We start from the raw sequence: 21,507 nt of genomic DNA, 5'->3' as shown, positions 1-21,507 counted from the left end.
TCAAAGGGTGGAAAGATTCAATGAATTTATTGTTAAAAGGTTTATACTATAGTGCAAAACATATATCCTTTAGATCTGTCGATTTGAAGGGACAACATGCACCTTTGTTTGGGGGATGATTACATTTTGCACCATCTATTTACCAAGAACACTACTCTTTTCCCTGCAAAAATCCTCATCATAGAGAAGAGGATCCGAGAGTCTAAATTCTTAGTATGGTAGCAGTGATGCTTATAGATCTTTGTAGAAGAGGCATAGGAGGAAGAATTGTGGACCAGTGCCAACCACCAAGATTGATTGTGGCTTGGGTTGATGAGTGGTCATGGCAACATTTGTAAAAGTGCCAAAGAACTTCATAAAGATGTGTTATATTCAATTGAACACTCATAAATATCTCTTTACTCCTATTGATTTCTTTTGTTGCTATGTTGGCATGTTATGCCATGCAAGAAAGAATTGATTCAAGCCATTGTATGTGAGCCTTATTGATTGTAGTGATCCTTTTATCTATGTTTAAAGAGGAATGTTATTGAGCTTGTTTGCATGTAAAAACCCAACTTGATGTTGTCAAGAACCCAATTATTGTATGACTAGTCAACAAAAAAATATAGATTTGTTTGATGATAAGAAAATAAGGAAAAGTCAAAAAGGAAGCGACTGAAGACCTAGGGACTGCTCAGATTAAAGAAACTACTTTTTTATACACACCAAAAACCAAAAAGAGCTTTTGAGCAAAGAACGCTAAGTTTTTACTATCTTGGATGGCTCTATAGTTTGCTTTGGTTGATGCTCTTCTTGCATGATTTGGGAGAATTTATGATTGCAGGTTACATGATTGAGATTGCTTAGTTGATAACTTGATAGAACTATGATTTTGGAGACTACTCTTAATAGTGCTTTTCAGGAAACCTGTTCTAACTTCTGACCATTTGCTCATAGGCTCTTGTTGAACCTTAGGTTATGGAGATTGGAGGTTCAAGTTATAAAGAACTCTTAATTGTAAGCCCTGTTGCATGAGATTGCTTCACTGTGTTCCAAAGAGGACTGGGTAGAGGTGTTGTGAAGGTAACTGTTATGTTGCACCTCGTTATGGTGTGGGATTTTCACTGTCAATAATCTCAGCCTCACTATGTTAAGGGTGGAAATGATGGGAAATTATAGGAAAGGTTGCAATAATGATGTTAACTGCAGGAAATTATTATTACGGAACATTGTTAAGATAATGCCACCTTCATAGCTCCTCCAAGTTGTGTTTAAGGGAGGATATGAGAATATTTAATGTAAACCCAACTTGAGGGGTTTATTAGACCTTTAGGATTTCTTGATCACTCCATTTATGGTTTATTGCAATCCCACCCTTTGGGGTTTTATGGGTAACCTTAATTGGTAAGGCTCTAGTTTCATTTGACATGCACATTACACATAATGCATTGTGCTCATTCAGTTACCTTGGGCTCATCATGAAACCCTAACAAATGAAACATAGGAATGCTAAGCCCAATTTGATACAGAGCAATCTTGTGATGCCTACAAATTCATGGTGATTAGAATATTTACCACAAGTAATTCCAAGGTGCTGTTGGAATGTGAAGATTGAGGAATTATAAACTGTCAGAACACAATTTCTAGAAAGCATCACGCATAAAAACTCCTTAATGTCCAAACTCTTTCCTTGGAAAAGGTCAACTGTGGGACACTCTCTTCCAAGACAGGGATCTCGATAACCTTAAGAATTAAAAACCCCTTAATGTCCAAACTCTTTCCTTGGAAAAGGTCAATTGTGGGACACTCTTTTCAAAGATAGGGATCTCAATAACCCTAGGACTTGGATGGCATCTACAGATCCTAAAATACTATTGATGAGAATGAAGAAAAAGGAAGAACAAGGATTAACAAACTATTTCGAGAAGAAACGTAATCATTTATGAACATAGGAAATTTCAGACATCAAACCAACAAAAAGTATATATATACATTACAAAATAGAAGAAAAAGTCTTGACTGTGTAGTGAAAAGACTAATAAGTCGTTAGTTAAGAGGATCTTGTTTCAAGCAGCTTAAATTTAGAATCACGTATCCTATCAGGATACTAAATCAAATCAATGGCCAATTCATTTGGATTATAACCCTCCCCAAAATAGGGACTAGCTCAATTCAAAATGTGTCTGACTCTTCAGGAAGATCAGGTTTGCTTAGAAATGCTAAAGCTATGGTGGAAGAAAGAACTAGAAGGGTCAGCGTTGTTTAGGAGGAAATAAAATTAACCAATATTAAAAACAAATTAAAATTTTGGTCAAAAGAAAAGTGGAAAGAGGCCAATTCAATTAAGACGGATCATCAACAAGAGATTAGAATACATTAAGGATAGAATGCTGGGAAGACTGACGGAATCATTCTAGATAGAAGAAGAGTGAGCATTAAGGGAATAGGAAGATATATGTGGCAGATAGGAATAAGAATGGAGAATTAAATCCAGAATGATGGGGACAGAAATATCAAATTCTTCCAAAAACAGCTGCAAGTAAGAGGTGCATCGGTGGTCTTCACACGGCAAATTTGGAACCTGGATCAGGGAGGAGAAAATGAGATTAAAGCTTCAGCAATTCATTTCTTCTCTAATTTGATGGGAAATAATGTGTCGGGATTTGGGAAGCAAAGATGCTTCTTCCTTACTTGCTAACATTCCCAGATTCGTAAACCAAGAACTAAAGGATTTTCTGTTGAAGCCTGTTTCTCAGGAGGAGACGGAAGAACCTATCTTCTATTAACAGAAGAAGAAAGCACTAAGACCAGATGTTTCCTGAATAAATTTCTACCAGCCTAGATAGTAAAGCTGGATTTTCTGGAACAAATGGAAGAATCAAGTACAAAAGGCAAAATTACAGGTCTCGTAAACTCAACTTTCATTGCTTTAATTCCAAAGGGAAAAACTTTCATATTGTAGTAGATTTACACCAATTTCACTAGCAACACCATTCATAAGATCATCTCTAAATTGATAGCTCCTAGATTGCAGCCTTTTATACTAGTTTAATTGCTAATGAGAAACAGGGGTTTCTTAGTTGATAAGAACACACATTTTTCAGATATATATAATTTAGCTCCAAAAACTTTCTTTATGGATAAGAAGAAGTCAGAGTCATATGTTTTTAATTTAGATATGGCATGTTAGCTTTTGGGGTTACACCAAGTGGTTTCACCTTGACAGGAGAGCGTTGTCTCCTAGCCCCTTGGCAATGGTTCATGGACATTTGGATTGCTCAGTTTGGGTGGATGACCTTGGTTAGGGTACTGGCATGGTGCCCCTATCAAGGAGGTTGTTACCCTAATCAACATACTACAATGGGGAATCTATTGCTCAATCAATGGAGGTGCCTACCTAGGAGGAGAAGCATTGGGCATTGACCCTTGGAGGTTGGACCTTGACTTGAGGATACTTGGGTTGAGGAGCATATTTCATAGAGGTTGGTGATGGACCCAAACACATATATGTTCAAGAGGAGCATTGGAGCTGTGTGACCACATTGGTACACATGAGAGTAGAATTGGGTCAATGTGAGGGCACATGGCACACAGCTAAAAGAAGAGAGTCTCACATGAGGATGCTTGGATAGAGGACCCATTGAGGATGTACATGTCAACAGTTCCGAGAAACAGAGTACACAGCAGTGGACAAAAAAAAAAGTCATTGTCATCATTGAAATCCCAAATTCTACAGTATTATTGTAAAAATGAGTCTAGTATAACTATGAAACCATGTAAAAACACCTAGGTAAGCCTTTGATTCTTAACAAAGGATTTCACTCTAAGGAGTTTTTTAACCTCCCTAAATTATTTGTGTTTCTAAACACGAATAATTAGCAGAGTTTTTCTCCCAAGCATTACCCAAAGCCAGAGTGGAATTTTCTGATAAGGTCTTAGGTGAGTCCTAGTGTTATCGAGTCTATGTATTTTTATCATACTAGATCATCTGTCTTATGTCGCAGAATTTGGTTGAGTCTCAGATGTTGTCTATCGTAAAATTCCCCTTCTATGGGTGATTATTGTAATATCTTGATGTAAAATGTATTTTTGGTGAATGGTTACTCTTAATTAGACACCTTTGCCAAAAATAATTTGAGGGTGGAAAAAATATGTGTAATCCCCTCGAGTCTTTTATTTAATTTTCTGGCAAAAATAAAAATAAAAGGAAAATTAATTAGCCAAAAATTAATCAAAAAATCAAAATGAGAGAAAAATAATCTCTCCAAAATTCAAATGGAAAAATAAATTTTGGAGAGAAGCAACTTTCCCGAGGAAGAATAAATTTGAAGGACTCAATTCCAAGGAGAAAAAACCCTCAAAAATTCGTGGGTGCAGAAAAAAAAAAAAAAAAATTTTTGAGGTCCTCCATCAAAGGAAAAATCATTTTTTTAAGAAAATCAAACCTTTAGAACATGGTGATTAAGTTGAGGATCAATTTTCAGGGGAAAAAGGTTGAGAAAAATATTTTTTGTACGGGATTAAGGCCTTGATCAACAAATTCGAATTTTTCCTCCAGATCAAGGGACAAAATTTAATTTTGGCATGGATCAAGCGGCAACTAGCCATTATTCTCTGAGATCAAGGAAACTAGTCGTTATTTCCACTTGGAGGGGTTTGATTCTCTCATTTTCTATAAGGAAGCCATTGAGCTCCTCATTAATCATGTACTAGAACGAAAATTCTTAAGCAAACTATGAGTCAAGCTACTACATGTAATTTCTCTTTTGCACTAATAAAATCCAATTCTTTGGGGGTTTATCTTGCGATGGTATTCCTTTTCTACTTCTTGTGGCATTGTTGTTCTGAATCGTGCTTTAATACTCTACTGAATAATATTATCAAGTTATTATTCCATTTTCTAGCAGTTGGGGATTATCTATTTGCACAAGTATCTTACATTAGGTATTGGGTTTGGAAAAGCGTTTTATCTCACTCGATCTAGCAGGTATCTCTAGATCTAGAGGGTTTTAATGTGTATCTAGCCCTTTATGATCTAATAATGTTATTTCAAGTGTGTAGAGACAATTTGATATTCAGATCTTGGGCGTGAAGGGAAGTCTTCAATTGGACCAACCAACTCCAGAGACGAGTTTTAAAAGTCCATCGTGTTAAATTCTCCAAGGCTTATCTAACGATTTGTGTGCAACAACCTGGCCATGGCATAAAATTATTTATCCACTCAAATTTTCTTCGAAATTAAGTTGAGCAATAAAGTTTGATCTACTTATTAGAGCTCGTAAATTTAAATTTGCAAATATTTGTAAATAATTTTTGTGAAATTATTTTACTAACCCTTGTGTTTTATTTTTCTAGTGTAAATGCTTAGAGGGGTTTTATTTTACAAACTTGAATTTTATTTATAGTGGAAGAAATTTAGTTTGTCTTTTTGCAAGTATTCAATCACAAGATCAAAGGCTGATCTGATTTTTGTTGAGGAAGCATGTCCTCACCTAGCCTAGCAGCTAAGGTTTGGGCACTTATTCTTTTTTGGAGAAAGTCGTCCATCTTAAGGAAGAGGAAAGGCCCAGATCCATCATTGTAGTCCCTCCTTTCATCAACGTTAAGCCATTCTTGGAGGCCGCTAAGCGCTAACCCTACAAGGGGTTAATATGATTACAAGGTCTCACCAAGGGTTTGAATTCTGAAGATTATTTGCAAAAAAATTCGGCTAAATTAACAATTGTGGCATACATCTAACTTGTTTTGATTGCAAGCCAGGTAGAAAAAAAAACAAAAACAAAAACAAAAAAAATGAGGTTGAAAAGTTGCAATTGCAAACCAATTTGAGCTGGCTGTTGGGGTTTTGGGCTAGTAGGCCCTAGCCACAGGCCTTTGGAAGGGTTATAAGTGAGCTGCATTCCATTTCCATGCTGATTTGACTTTGTTGCAGGCTTGTTCCAAGGGTTTGGCACTAGATTTCATTGATTATTGCAGGGTTCTGGCCCATTGAATGCTCATAGATTTGTCTAGGGGCTAACTGTGGGTGATTGCAGGTCTAGCATTCACTTGGGCAAAGGTTTTCTACTTTTATTTTGACTTTGGGAACTCATTGATACATCAATCTTGGTCTCTAGTCCTGTCCGAAAGGCCTAGGACCCTCTCTAACCCTGGATGCAAGGAGTTTGAGGGCTGATCTATATCCTTTTGTCACATTAGGGCTAACATAATTGTGGTTCCAGGTCTGTGTTGCCTTGAGGAGGGATCACAATATTCATTTATGGTCTAAACATTAATTTTGAGGGCTCGCATTGATATAACAGTGATCAAGGGAAGGCCTCGCATTCCCACCTTTGTTGACTGCCACAATAACCAGTTCTGATTCCTGAAGCAATACATTACAGTGACCTTAATCATCAAAATTGACACCTAATAATAAACCCAAAAACATTAATAAATTAAAATAATCCATAATAATTGCAAGATAAATCACAAGTGTTTTGCCTATAATCTTATGCATGTATATGACTGATTTGATTGTTACAGGACTGATATCATTGTTGCAGAAGCCTGAACTGAACTTACAGTGGTTTGATCTCTCTTCACAAAGGCATCCTTGCATTGTTCTTAGCTCTCAATTTGGTTATTACACATCTTGTGAATGATCTTGAGAGCTGATTTCATCACAGTAATAAGTAGATACAGTGGACTGATATTGGTATATCTTAGGGTCTGGTGCATTTATTAGTCCTACATTGGTTTTCTCATGCATTATTGTGGCAGTCGAAAGCATAACAGATTGGTAATTGCATTAATCATGATCTTGTCAAGGTATCAAGGGTAGGCTTCTGTCTCTTAGCTAGCTACTATCCTATTTCATTTTCTGTTGTTCTCTTATCATTACATAGTCATAAATTGCATTTCGTGATTGGAATTCACATTAAGCTCTTGCTGCATTTGCCTCCTTTAAAATCACTGTTAATCACATCTCAAAGTACTTATATCATGGTGCTTGCATAAGTTTGAAATTTCTCTTGTTTACAATTGACATCTCCATAAGTGGAAGAGAATCATAATAAAGTTCACCTAATCAGCTTGGCATTATTTCCGTTGCTGCTTCATTGAGTGACTTCGAAATACTTCTTTAATTGCTAATCTTGGTTGCAAGTGGTTTGGTGTTGGAACATAATTGTGAGCTCAGTGAAACAATTTAATCTGCATCTTGCAGTTCTCATATCGTCTTGCATCATCTCATTTAGCATTCTATTGGAAACTGTGGGCTTCTAATCTTGTTGCATTTACAATTATCCACTATTGCTCTTGTACTTGGTCACATTGCTGAAATATTGTCATATCATTGAAGTACAAGCTTTATTCATTTTGCAAGCAATATTTCATATCTCTCATATTTGATATCATGCCATCTCATCGTACTAACTTTTCCATTGCAGCAGTTACCTAACTTGTGACTTGGCATTCTACTTGCAACTGTTTCTAATTTGTAATTTGAGCAATGTTATGAAGGCACTGGTCTCTTTGTTCAATCTTAAGTGACTCATAAATAATCTAATCGAATATATCTCACATTGCTCATTAATCAAACTTGTCACCTAATTTTAATCAAGTTACTGAGATAGGTAGTTGCATGTCCTAGAACTTGTTGACTCCCAACAAGTTTCCCCTTCGTTTTCCACCTTTAGGGGCTATCCCCCTTAGCTTGCCTAGGACATAGCTTAAACAGAGTGAGTAGGGATCAGAGAGTGACAGCCCCTACTCTAAGCATTGCGCCTTAAGTGTACACTTCAGGCAACAATAGGACCACCATGTAAGAGGGAGAATTTGTTTAGTATCATGTTAGAAGAATGCAACATCTTTGGGAAATGTATAAAACCTACTTTGACATATGCACATCCTTGTATCATAGAGCACTCCATGCGGGGTTGCCTTCTTGTTTGGTACTTTGTATAGACACATGACCTTGTTTTATGTTAGCCTCCCTCACCTACTAGTACATATAAGGGATAAGTGAGCTCTTGTATTGATTCATTCTCATTGAACTCTTCTTTATACTTGTCTTGGAGACATTATGGTTCGTCAAGAAACCATAGGAGCTAGTCAATAGCATTCACAAGGAAATCCTAGGAGAAGACAAAGGAAGAGAGAGACATATTGGATGTTATCAAATATATATGAACTTTCCAGATGTCCAATACTTGTGTGATTGCAGATTTAATTTCTGGTTATCATTGTCTTCATTATTTAGTAATTTTGTATGTCTTACTTATTGCACGTAAGTTAAGATTGAAATTGTTAAGTGATTTGAAAAACATCTCGAAGATAATGGGGAAGATTTACTACTGTAAATTATGCTGTAATAGATTGAATTTCAGATCTGGTTTATGTTTGGAAAAGTGTGTCTAAGGCTGAAACTTGTCTGCATATGTTTGGTATCTTTTCTCTTGGGCTGCCTAGCATGTTATGCTGTAATAAACTGAATTTCAGATCTGATTTATGTTTGGAAAAGTGTCTAAGGAATGAAGTCTGAAAATTGTTGGCATATGTTTGGTATCTTTCCTCTTGGGGCTGCCTAGCATGTTGGGTTAAAATGTGATGAAATATTGTCTGCTGTTTGCTAATCTAAACCAATTTTTCAGACCAGCCCTAAGGCTGAAATTCACAGGGACTAGACCCAAAAACCTCTTTGTGAGATGAAATTTCTGTTTTGAAATAAACTCAGAGAATGCAGAAACTTCTACAAGGAAAAAACTCCCAATAAAGTGGACAGGAATGTTTAGAAAATGTAAATTGGGTCTTTGGGTCTCAAAAGAACTGTATCACATGGGTTTCAACACATCTGAACATTCATTTGACTGCAGTACTCATAAATGGATGATCTACAGAGTTCTTTCAAACAACTAAGGGGATTAACGTCCTCTCTCTCCTTGTTTGTGCATTCTAAATTCTAATGGCAGAAGCCATATGAACTTTGAACTCTAAACAAAGAACGAGAAAGAGACCTAATCAGAGGTATCAAAGCAGAGTCACGGTCAGTTTGCGGATGACACGCTTCTTTTTGGTGGAGCATTGACTCGAACAAACTACCAAAAAAAAATAGAAGAATCTTATATTTGTATCTAGAGGCATCTGAACAGAGTGAAAAGGACAAATCCTTCAATTATTTTGGAACTGTAGTCATAAATTGCAAAGTAGAATCTGTAGAATACTTGGTTTACAAAAAAGTGTCTCAACATAAGGAGCTTCACATCACCATCGAAAAGAATAAAGGCAACAGCATGGAGGCAAGTATGAGAACAAACTCCAAGCTAGCAAAAATAAGAATTAATCTTAACTTTTAAAATAACTCTTCTATTATCCACCAGTGCATCCACCCTTCCACAATGCTTGATGACTCCAATGGCAAAGCCCACATCTCAGTCCCCTCACTCATCCTCAGCCACCAGCTCCAGCAAGACCACATGCTCTCTATCCTCTCTATTTTTTTCTTGCATTGAGATTTCCAGTTTCTAGTTTATTGTACCTGCACAATATCTTATATTATACTCTTTCCTAGCTAGACATTTAGCAATTAGTTTCTAGCTTGTTTGTAGACCTTAATATTTTTCTTCTTTTCGCATTAGTAAAGGAGAAGCTTTCACACTCCCACATTGTATCTGCACTGGATGTACTATCTTGGTCCCATTAACCTACTTTTGAGATCATTTGTTGGATATTATAATAAAACTATCTTATCTTACCTATCTATATCCAAAATACCCCTTGGCTTGTGAGTTGACACCTAACCTACATGCATGAATATTCCTTCAGATAACAACCAATATAAATTTATAATGGATGGCTATGCTTGGAGATGACAACTGGCCAGTACATGCATGAGGGGTAAAAGCTATAAATGGGATTTTTGCCAATAGAGAGGTTCTTTGTTTTTCTTTTTTTATTATTTAGGGTGTGTGACTCACTGCCTTATCTTGGGGGTGGTCGTCCTGCTGGATAGCCTATGGCTGGGCAGTAATTCATTTTCCCACAACCATCCCAGGCGATGCAAGTTGACAGCTACATACCACGATTTCATTTTGGTTATGTTTTTATTAATTTGGGAATTTTTAAATCATGTAATCAATTGTTGTGTGAATGAATTCATTACATAATCAATTTAAATCAATTGTACATTTAGTTGGAGAAAAAAAATTAGAACTTGATGCTTTTTGGTAGTGAATATTAGAGTGCTGAAAATTGTTATAAAATCAGTGATTATCCAGGACCCCAATTTTTCAATGATCAACATTATTGGGTTCTAAATTGAGAGTCTTCAAAATCAGAATTATTAAAAGAGGATTAAACTAAAAAAAATACTTTGGATCCGAGGTAAACAAATGAGATCCAGCAGATCAAGTGTGAAGCTGTGTGCCTTTCCAACAAGGAATATGGTTCAGGAATAGTTAGAGGCAATTTTTACTGAGGCTTCAGCAACAAAATGGTGTGGAGACTAGGCTCTTTATCACACCTTATTTGGCAGAGAGTTCTCCTTAATAACTATGGAAGAGGATCTGAGGAAGGGATATAGACTTCTTTCAGACTTCTTCTTGGTTAATGGTTCTGGATCTGAGTGTTAAAAAAAAAGGTTTTGAGTTGATCAGGAAGACTCTTTCTTGATTGACTAGAAACAATTTTGAAGGCAACATTTAGTATCATTCAATCATGGGAACCTCTCAATAGAACATTTGGAGTTGGCTCCTCTAAGGAAGTGGTTAGAAGAAAAAAGATTGGTAAAGTGACTCGTCAAAAATTATATGCTTCCAATTCAGGCCTGGAGATAAACATGCTAGACTACCCATAACTTCTTTCAAAACATTCACAATTTGTACAACATATTTATTTTAAAAGAAACGGGTAGCTTGCATTAATCAATCTGGTAAACGGGCCAGTACCCTTACATTCATGTGCTGATCTTCATTTGTTGTATTCCAGAACTGATCAAAATGAGATCAATTGCTACCTTGCCTATACCTAAGTATGCCTCTAACAAGATTTATCCCATACAGTCTCCAAAATAGGCCATTATATAATACCGTTTTACATAACATTTATCAAAAAGATTACTAAAAAAAGACTACATTCCTGGATTCCCGCTGGTTGTCAGCGCACTACTGTTTTCCTCCACTACCTGCATTGTAAGCTCTGGATTCCGCTACTCCTCAGGGTCACTTGACGGTTTTGCTCCACTGATGGGTGGGTCTTCAAGTCCAATGACCTCCTTAAGAACTCCCACTACCGCAGTCTCAACTGTCACCTCAATCCCTTCTACCTTTGAACCGAGATTATCAACCTTCGAGGCTAGAGTGGCCACTGAAATTCTGAGTTTGGCCAGGTTCTCCTCCAATGAGGCCACTGCCTGAGTCAGTCGAGAACTATCACCAATTCACCACTTGTTTCGAATGGAGAAGCCATTATTAACAAAGGTCGACAATTCACTGAGATTCTATGTAGCTCCAACTTCATCACTCGCCGTTATACTCTAGATTGCTTCCAAATCAAATCCCCATCTGCCTTAAATTGAATCGATTGCCTCTGAGTTGCATTTCCTTGATGGAATCGTCGGTATCCTGCAGCCTATCTTTCCCCCAACGATCATGCATCCCACATTTAATCCACAAGCAGTGGACAGTGGTATTGCCCTGAGGTATAATATATTCCAAGGAGGGATCGCATGTCAAATGACATCTGCAGTCCTTGAGAGTGACGAGAACCATCTTCGATAACCACCTAGAGAGGCAATATCAATGAATTGTCGAGATCGATGACCATCGCTTCAAATTTATTATTAAAGGCTTAACTATATTGTTATTAATCATCATGACATGCCTCAAGGTATGTCTTCTCCATCATGCCTTGTTAGTTATATTATTCCATGCCTCTAGCTTATTCTTCCCTTCGAACTTCATGGTATATAATGAAATAAGGAATCTCCTTGATCGAGGAGCAACACGCCTTGTTCAAGGTGGACACCTTTATTGGCTTGTTCATTTGCAATTTTATTATTCTCTCTTTTTATTGGAAGAAGGAAATAGAGTCAATTTTTTGTATTTGCATCTTGATTTCTAATCCAAGCATCCATGGGCGACAAATTTTCGTCTCTTAAGCTTTTACCTTTGTGGAATTTTTGAAAGACTAGCATTGAATCACCCAATACAGATATTTGTCGAATTCCTCTTGCCAAAGCTAGTTTTAACCCTTGCCATAATGCTAGTGCTTTTTCCTGGTTATTGGAGGATTTCCCCAGCCTCCATGCAAATTTGAGCTCTATTTCGATGCTCCATCAAAATAAAGTTGATGCCCTCCCAGAGTATTTCGTCATTTTATAGATTGATCTTCCTCTAATCTGATTGCAAACGAAGGAATGAAGGTCTGTGGTTTGAAGTTGCCAGCATGATAAATGGGCAAAATTGATTGTGACCATTCTATTTCTTCAAAAGACGGGTTTTTTAACTCATCAGGATCAAGACCTCTAGATGAAATAACCTCGAAGAGCATCTATGATCCCTTCATAGCTGATGTTATTGGATCAGGATTGATATTTTGAAATATAGCTTGGTTGCATGAGAGCCAAATTGACCAACATACATACTTTGGTTTAGCAACTCAACCTTGAACCATTACTGAATCGGCCTTGCGATTACATGGATAATGGAACTTCCAATTTTCAAACATACCTGACCAGCTCTCAAGGATGATTTGAAGAGATTTGAGAGGTCTAATTGAGTAGTTCCAAACCTCCAATGAAAAGGGACATCTGAAGAAGACATGTATACTCTCCTTCGTTGCTTTACATAATACACATCTTGAAGGACCTTGTATCTTCCTAGATTGTAAGTTTTCCGCCATTAATATCTTCCCGTGAATTAACTCCCAACAAAAAGTGTTGATTTTAGGTAATTCGTCCTTATGCCATATCTTCCCCCAGATTTTGGACAATGGAGGATGGGGAAGTTGCATGATTAGGAATTCGTACAAGATTGAGTCCTGATAGATTTATTTGGACAAATGGTTTGAAAATAGGAGAGTACACATTTAGAGATGGCTTCAAGATTTAATAATCAACTATGGACCGTCATGCAGGCAAACACACTCCCAAGAAGGACCCAAGTCTGGGATCAGCTATGCTCTCCAATACTTTATTTTGCATTTAACCCAATTATCTACTACAGATAAAAGTTTAACAAGTGAGTTATTTTGTGAGGTACTGTAAAGCTAGATGGGAAACAACTTCACAATATTTAGAAGAATGTGCTTGTAAGTATTTGACTTTTATATTTTCTTTTAAAAGCATAGGTGAGGTTGTACATAAAGTAGCATTGAAAGTTAGCCTAATGATAGCAAACATAAATTCAAACCAAAAAGTTTTGGAGTGAGGGAAAGGCTCTAATGAGCAGGAAAAAGTGGGATGAAGAAGTGGTCATAAAGGCCAAGGAATCTATAAAATCAGAATTACCATAAAAGACTCCTCCAACGAAGACATGGCTTTTCCTACACTGGTTTTGATAATGCTTCCCAAGGATCCTGGATCAGGGCAGATTTACTTGTTGATGATGTCAAAAGGTTTTATAAACTAGGGATACAAATCAATAGTAATAATTGGGAGGGGCAGTTCACTATGACTTTAAAAAAATCTACCTTTGGCAGTTAAATGCCATTTTTTAGGACAGTTTAGATTCTAGAAGCTAAAGAAACTACTTTCTCTGGGACTTGAAACTAATAGTATATTTTTTTAACGACAAGTACAAGCAAAAGCTAAAGGACCAAGAGCTAAAGAAAAAAAGTACAACATCAAGTAAACCAAATTGTAATTTACGTAAACAAGGCTCACACCAAGAACACGGGACTACAACCCAAGAAGTAGACTCTTTGCTCAAAATATATAAGCATACCTTCCAAATGTCATGAAGATTGGAAAGTTATCATCAAAATTAATATTGAAAGAGCTCCCCAACTGAAACGTCAGGCACTTACACACTCTACTTGTAATGCCTACCATGGTCAGCATTAGACACCTTTCTCTTTGCAAAACCATATCCTAGACTTGGGAATGGAGTAGGCAATCACACATGGAGAAAGATAATGACTGAGAAGATCCTTGTATAGATAAGACAAGATAAGATAATTTTATTAATGTCCAACAAATGACCATAATAGGTCAACGGGACTGTCCGTTACAAAGATTACATCATGCCTAGCCGTTGGACCAAACAGTCCCCTTTAACATTTCTTTTAAAAAGCATAGAATACATCTATAATCTAAGTAAATGTAAATGTAGAAGCTAGAAGCTCTCGGCTTCGAAACAAAGCACTGCGATGAAGCAGAGAAGGAGAAGAAAGGAGTCTCCTGTCCAGTTCCTACTCCTAACATCCGAGGTCGAGAGAAGAAAACTAAGAGAAGCTTGTCAAATTCTGTTGTCCTGTGGGCATCCTGGGGTGTCGCCTAGAGGTTCTAGGGCACCTCCCAGGGGTGGGGATCCAATCCTGGAGAGCTGGTGCAGTCTGGTGGGTTGCGCCAGGAAAGGATGGTCCCCCAGAAATCTTTAGGGGAGCGAAGGAGGAGAGTAGAAAGAACCTGTCTCCTATGGGCAATGAAAAGGCGCTTCTTGCGGTGAAGGAAGCGATGGTAGGCTGAACAGAGGTCCGGGTATGTTGGTTTAACACCCAATAATAGAGGGACTGCCACAATTCAAGACCTATTAATAAAAACCAGTCATAGGTAGAAATCATGGAATGAGCTTAAGTTGTACGATAAAAACAAGTTTGTGATGCCTCATTATATCTCCTATAAGGTATCAATCACTCTCCTAAAAGGGTGGTACAGAGAGTAGCACTACAAAAGCTCTAATTCTCAAATGTGTTCACTTTCAAAACCTCTCTCAACATATAAGAGAAGCTTAATAAACTCTGGATTTATGTCAAACATAAAATTTGAAATGCTTTGAGATGCCCCTCTCTTACTTCAAAAGAGGCTTTCTCAGCTTGGCCTGACATCTAATGGGCACTTGTCCTCGACTAAAATATATATGAAATGGAGACCTCTAGGAATAACCGCGTAATGTCTGCAAGATAGGGACTGTCATGCATTTTTTCCAATGATCTGCTTCTAACTGCTCCGTGAATGTGACCAAATGTCTGCACGATATATTCACCCAAAACCTCTAATCATGGTTGATATCCTCCTTTGCACAAACTATTTGGTAGCTTGGTGCCAGTTTTTCTTCTTTATAAAAGTACAAATAATGGGGCACTTAAATCTAAGTTATTATTGTGTTCAAAAGTCAACCAGATACACACATTATACTTGCAAATTGTCACATCACTACAGGCAAAAAAAACACTGGCTGAAACAAAGCCACCTAATGCAGCTAATCGATGATCAGCCAGGGAGAAACCTCTGGTTCATAAAAATAGAGCAAAGAGGTGCCCCGGAAGCAGGAAGTTCCTCCTAGACCTAGAGGCAATTCACACCAAGAGGCAGGAACATCTGCTCTATATTTGGCCATTCTCCTGATTACAACCTAAAAAGGCACTTCTTTTATAAGACAAAAACACAGAAATGCTCATCTTATTTGGCAATTCCCTATCTACAAAATTTCAATCTTTCAAAACATATGCAAAAGTATTTGTCAATAGAATAAATATGGGACTGGAAATTGCATTGAACATGTTGAAAGTGAAAAGAACCAATAGCTAAATAAATCCAGATTCTCCAGATTCCAGTGGCTGTAGCGTCGGTTGTAGCGTCAATCAGTACAGATGAATTCAAGAAGAAAAGCGCTGCAGGAAAGTTGTACAAATAAAATGGGGATAGGTCCCAAAGAAAAATAAATGAAACTAACAGAATTTTGAAAAACAACCATCAAACAAATTCTCTAAAGTAAGAAGGTCATGAGGAGAAATAAAAACAAATTAGAATGAAATCTAACTGATGGGTCATGAAATTGCAAATGGAATTATAGACAAGGGACACAAAATAAACCCGGATTCTCCAATGGCTGTAGCATCAATCAGTAGAGATGAATTGGAGCAGAAACGCACTGCAGGAAAGCAGTCCAAAGAAAATGGGGATAGGTCCCAAAGGAAAATAAATGAAACTATCAGAATTTTGAAAAACAACCATCACACAAATTCAGAGAAGTAGGAAGGCCTTGAGGAGAAATAAAAACAAGTTAGAATGAAATCTAACTGAATGATAATGAAATTGCAAATGGAATTATAGAGAAGGGGCACAAATAAGGACCACAGCAAAAGGGTAAAAGATTAGAAAGCTGCAAAACACCAGTATTGTGTATTGTAGATGGGCATGACATGTCAGTCACTTATCCTTGAATAATATTAAAATACAGGTAAACACAAGACATAGAAGCATATGACAAGTAAATATAAATGCCATCACATCTTGAAAAAAAAAAATTATTACCAAAATATAACAGATAAGCTGCAAGAGTACAATAAAGAAGAGAACACTTAGTCCAGCCCAGATAAAATACCTGATGCAGATCAAGAAGCTTTTTCTCGATGTCTCTGACTGCATCATGTCGCTCCTGAATCTCTGCTAAGGTGTCCATGATCTATAGATATATATCAAATGTTAGACAAAGGGAGAGGCCACTAATCTGTGTGATAGGTCCTTTGAATTTTCATGAAAAAAGGAAACAACACTGACCCGTCCTCGACCTTGCTCCTGAATAGCCTTTTGGAAGATCTGCTCACTATCCCCAGTCTCTATCAAGCGATCAATTGTCTAAATGACAAATCAGAGAGCAAATCTCTAAAATGATTATCCACACAAACTGATAGAACAATTTAGCCATATCAAGGAAATTATACAACACTAGAACATATTCCCACAAGTCAATAAATATACAACTCACCTCTTCATCGGCCTTCGTCCCAGTCACTACACACATGGAATAAGAGCAAAAAGGAAGAAAAACATATTATCAACTACTGCATAAAATGACTCTTCAAAGTGAGGAGTGAAACGAAAAAAAATCAATTTGATATATAGAACTCCTCAGTTTGATATATGGAAAACCTGATAATTGATTGGAAATAGATCCAAACCTGTAAAAACTCTTCGTTCAACTACTTCTCGATATTCCTCCTGAATCATCTGCCTGAGTGTCTGCAGATTCCAGAACAATGATTTGAATTGGATAAACTTCGCCTATTTGAAATTTAATTTATAATTTTGTAGTTAATTTCAGAGATGCATAACATTTAGTTTTCAGACAACATAAACACTTAAACAATCTATGTTCAAATATATATTTGAGTTAAAAAATATATTGAACAAAATGGACAATCATGGTCACTCAGTGCTCTCCTTTTTGCATAGATGACAAGAAGATTAAAAACAAGCAAAGAAAAATTGACTGCACAAGGCAAGACTGAAACTTGAAGAAGGCAGGTTTGCAAAGAGAAGGATAGCAGACAGCGAGAATGCGGGAGAGATTTGAAAATAAACCATCGCAACTTATACAGACAGTTTAGATAGGGCCATTTTTCCTAGCCTCTGAAGCTTTTACATGAGAAATTAACATGCAAAAGGTTCCCTGATATGGGTGAGATAATGTCAGAACTAACAAATAAATTGAAGCATTTTATAAAATAAGTTACCTGAAAATCAGACATGCGGTCCTTTAACTTTTTTTTCAAGGTGCTGCACCCCAAAAAGAAATAATCATTCAGAAAATGAGTTTGAAAGTATCAAAGCTAGAAAACAGTAATCAGCCCAGTCAATAAAATTAGATTCAGATGTTTTTGGGGAGAAAATGAGATTTACATCAAAAAAAGGTTTACTTTGTACAAACAAACTGTAACCTTTTTCGCAGGATTAAATTCAAATGGAATTTTAACATGGCCAGACTTACGTAGTCATTGTCATTCGAGAGCGATCAACACCGGTGCCTTTCTCACATCCAGGTTTCTTTCTGTTGGCTACATTCTGTAAAGCATTATCAGAACCAGTTGAAAGAAATTATCATGATTCTTTAGAATGAAAGATTAAATTTGAAAATATTATCAGATCATTTGTTCAACCTGAGAAAACTGAATTAAAATTCTTTATAAAACTATTTCATTTTCAATATATCTGTAAGCTGACCATAGTGCCAACTACGAACACATACATCTGCATCAAGAGATTCAAGTTTTTGCTTGATATTGCGAGCAATTTTTCCCACTTCATCCACATCTTTCTCCATGCGCTGTTTAATTGCTGCAGAGATTTAGCATTAACTTTCAAGATTCCAACCACAATAGACACCAAAAATGAAGATGTTCCCATATCTTGCAATATGTTAAAACTCCACACAGCTATTCTGATTACAATAGGACTCATGATATAACCTTTCATAGCAGATGCCTTTGTAACAGACTTGGATTCCTCGTGTGCATCCTGCAGAATTAAGAAAAACTGTGTTCAAGAATACCCTTTAGCAAACCAGGCAACAACAACCAAAAACAATACAATCTTGAAAGAACTAAAATTACAACAATATTTCAAGTAGATCACCCAACCAGCAACAAAACAACGAACAAAGACCAAAATATGATCCATTGTCCATACATATTCACAAGTTCTAAATAGAATATCTCAGCAATATCTTCTGTGAGATTGAATGGATAGTGCGCAACATCCATGAATCACCAGTTAGGTTATCAATGAAGCTAGGGGAATGCAACTATGCAGACAACAAAAATAACTGGCATGACCTCAAATTACATGTAAATTGTTCAAGTTACAGTCATCATATTTTGGATATAAATTGCATCAAAGAAATGAGAAGCTTCTTAAGGATTTAGCACATGAGAAAAGCTGTACCTGAAGCTTCTGCAATTGTTTATTCAGCTTTTCCATCAACTTTTCAATTTCTTTCACCTGGAGCAGAAACGTAACACATACAAATAAGCATAAAACCATATCATAAATGGAAAAGCAACAAACTTAACAATCGCCATATAAATCAGAATGAGAGACAAATTAAAAGAGTAGTCATATCCTAATCACTTGAAAACTTCTTGCTGATGATAGAATCGCAATATTTACAAAAGCAATTTAAGAAATCCTACTTGACAGAAAAACTACGAAACATCATGTTATAACAATTTACAAGTGACCATCGTGTCAATCAAAAAGCTTTGGTTGGTTCATACAGTAAATAATAGACATAGAAGCATACCTTTAGGCTTTATCATCCCAGAAAATCTGCCTTAATACACATGAAAACATGTTAAAGGATTATTACCTGTTTAAAGAAATCTTCCATTCCAAGATCTGACGTATTGGCAGTGACCGAAGTCCCTGCCTCAAGATCTAATGCATCTCTGGAAGCCCCCATTCTGGGGAGCTCAACAGAATCCTGCAATTAAATCAATGACAAGGTAAATTAATAAATCACATCATGCAGACTTGGAAAGTTGTATAATCAACAAAACTGCATTTTTTCTTTCTGTAAGCCAACAAAGTAGTTGACACGACTATAACTAGGTTGTACACTAGAACGGACTTCTGAACATGCCATGTAGATGATTTGCACCATAGGTGTGGGTGGTTTACATTAAAGGAACTGACAATATCCCAAATAAAGAACAAGGCCAATAAATATTGAAAAAGACCTCCATTTAGGATTATGAATAGATATTTTACTGTGCACAGTCAGGCGCGATGTAACTTCAAATGGATTGGTGAAATCACAAAAGAGAAATTATAGCATATGATACTGGAAACGCATTCCGGAAAATGAATGGGTGCTATGTAAAAGCATTCATAGCAAATCTATCATACATATATTTAAGAAATGATCTCATAAATGATGTGCTTGGCCACCAAAACATGAACTGCAGTTTGAAAGGTCAAATTATCTTGCCAGTTAATAGTTCAAAACAATCAAAACTTCTATGTTCCAATTTCCATGTGGCTGTGCAACAGAACAGAGACAGGTAAGTCTCTGTGCACACCTTGGTCATTATTCAAAAGACTGAAATTGATCAAATGTATCACACAATAACTAAATCTTATCATGGCAAAACAGCCTGTCTAAAAATGATATTTTTATTTTAGTCAAACTCCACCAAGCACATGGATTGAAAACCTTTTGTATCAGGAATAAGGACCGGTTGAGTTACTTTGCTAAGGAAAGAACGACTGAAAAATCCATTCAAAGGGCCACTTTCCACCACTCATTGAATTAAGATAATCTCTATCTAATTCACCTACTGCACTCTTCTGTCAAGCAATTCTGACGAGGTTTAACAGAATAAAATCGTGTTGGTTTTTCCCTGCAATCTACTTGAAGATTTAGAGATGGCTATTGTAATTTTATCTGCGTGGAAATACATCTAAACAACATGGATCCGAAAGCAAATACCCTACCAACACCTGGGATCTAAATATTTAAGAAATTGGTTTAAAAATTACCGCCAATAGATCGTTCATCTTGGACGCTCACTGATAAGAACTCACTGAGCAAGTAATGTAATGAACCAAAAACCTGTGAATTATTCAGACAGCTTACAGTGCCCTGGCTAAGGCAACTTGAGCAAAACGAAGGAAGATGAAATTCAAAACCAACTCTGCATATTAAGCAAAACCCATACACGGATCTACATGGAAATGGGACTTAGAACAGGAATGGGATTTGGGTCCTAGTGGTGGTGGTTTGAGGTGAGTAGGGTTTGGGTCAGATTAAGAAAGTGGGTATTTTGGCAACTCCAGCATTTTGCCAGTGGCAATGACCTGGCCAGCAGGGGGTGTGAGGTGGGGTGTCCCACATCACATCATTCCTGCCTGCGTGCGTGTTGGCAGATTAGGGGAAGGATGTATTATTAACTAAATTCAACAAATCATTCGCGTCCGCCATGAGAGGACATGACAACTTCCCCGGTCAAAGCCTCGCCTTATACTACTATCATGTTTTGTCGATCCGACGGTACGTATTTAAGTTGGACAACTGGCCTGGTTCAGCGTTGGAGCGTGTTAAGAGCTATATTTGCAACGGCTATATCGCACTGGCTTTAATTTTGGATGTATATCCGTTCTAAAGTTAGACATGTATATATTTAACCTGTAGGCTGACTTGTTTTGAAAACAAATTTAACAAGTCAACTCACCAAAGAATATGTTGTTATACATGGTTTGCGACGACATGTGTGCCAAATGCATATTGTAAAATAATAAAATACTAATAATTTAATCTGAAGTTGAAGATAGATATCAAACTTTATTTTTTTATTTATTTTTGTTTTTTTCTTATTAGGGTGAAGTGGTAACTAGGTGAGTAACTCTTAGGGCGAAGTGGTAACTAGTTGAGTAACTCTTAGATATATTAAGGATTTGGGCAAATAATTAATGGTTTTTTAATCCATTTTTAAGATTTTTTTCTCATTACATTCTTGCACAAACTTTATTGTTTCACCAAGTTTGGGGTCTCTTTAAATAACCCTATCATTCTATTCGGGATGTGAATGCACACTCTTGCTTGTCTC

At 36.7% G+C, this 21,507-nt stretch overlaps 1 protein-coding gene across 1 annotated transcript in view; it reads right to left on the bottom strand.

The window, feature by feature from the left end:
* The window catches only part of LOC149251485 (syntaxin-132-like), a 28,448-nt gene extending 7,634 nt beyond the window's left edge, over nucleotides 1-20,814 (bottom strand). Inside the window, exons 1-11 of the mRNA XM_089459461.1 lie at nucleotides 20,441-20,814; nucleotides 19,269-19,382; nucleotides 18,845-18,901; nucleotides 18,370-18,418; nucleotides 18,150-18,238; nucleotides 17,892-17,965; nucleotides 17,638-17,680; nucleotides 17,083-17,143; nucleotides 16,890-16,915; nucleotides 16,682-16,759; nucleotides 16,506-16,586 (exon numbers count right to left, since the gene is read on the bottom strand). Coding sequence (XP_089315587.1) covers nucleotides 16,506-16,586; nucleotides 16,682-16,759; nucleotides 16,890-16,915; nucleotides 17,083-17,143; nucleotides 17,638-17,680; nucleotides 17,892-17,965; nucleotides 18,150-18,238; nucleotides 18,370-18,418; nucleotides 18,845-18,901; nucleotides 19,269-19,382; nucleotides 20,441-20,458 — 690 coding nt within the window. The 5' untranslated portion in view covers nucleotides 20,459-20,814. The remainder of the gene's footprint in view (nucleotides 1-16,505; nucleotides 16,587-16,681; nucleotides 16,760-16,889; nucleotides 16,916-17,082; nucleotides 17,144-17,637; nucleotides 17,681-17,891; nucleotides 17,966-18,149; nucleotides 18,239-18,369; nucleotides 18,419-18,844; nucleotides 18,902-19,268; nucleotides 19,383-20,440) is intronic.
* Nucleotides 20,815-21,507: the final 693 nt, after the last annotated feature.

Source organism: Pinus tabuliformis, chromosome 7, assembly GCF_031772625.1.
Source record: "Pinus tabuliformis cultivar Carrire ecotype Pingquan chromosome 7, CPIR1, whole genome shotgun sequence".
In the NCBI taxonomy this organism is placed as follows: Eukaryota; Viridiplantae; Streptophyta; class Pinopsida; order Pinales; family Pinaceae; genus Pinus; species Pinus tabuliformis.
This window is presented reverse-complemented; position numbering and strand designations above follow the sequence as displayed.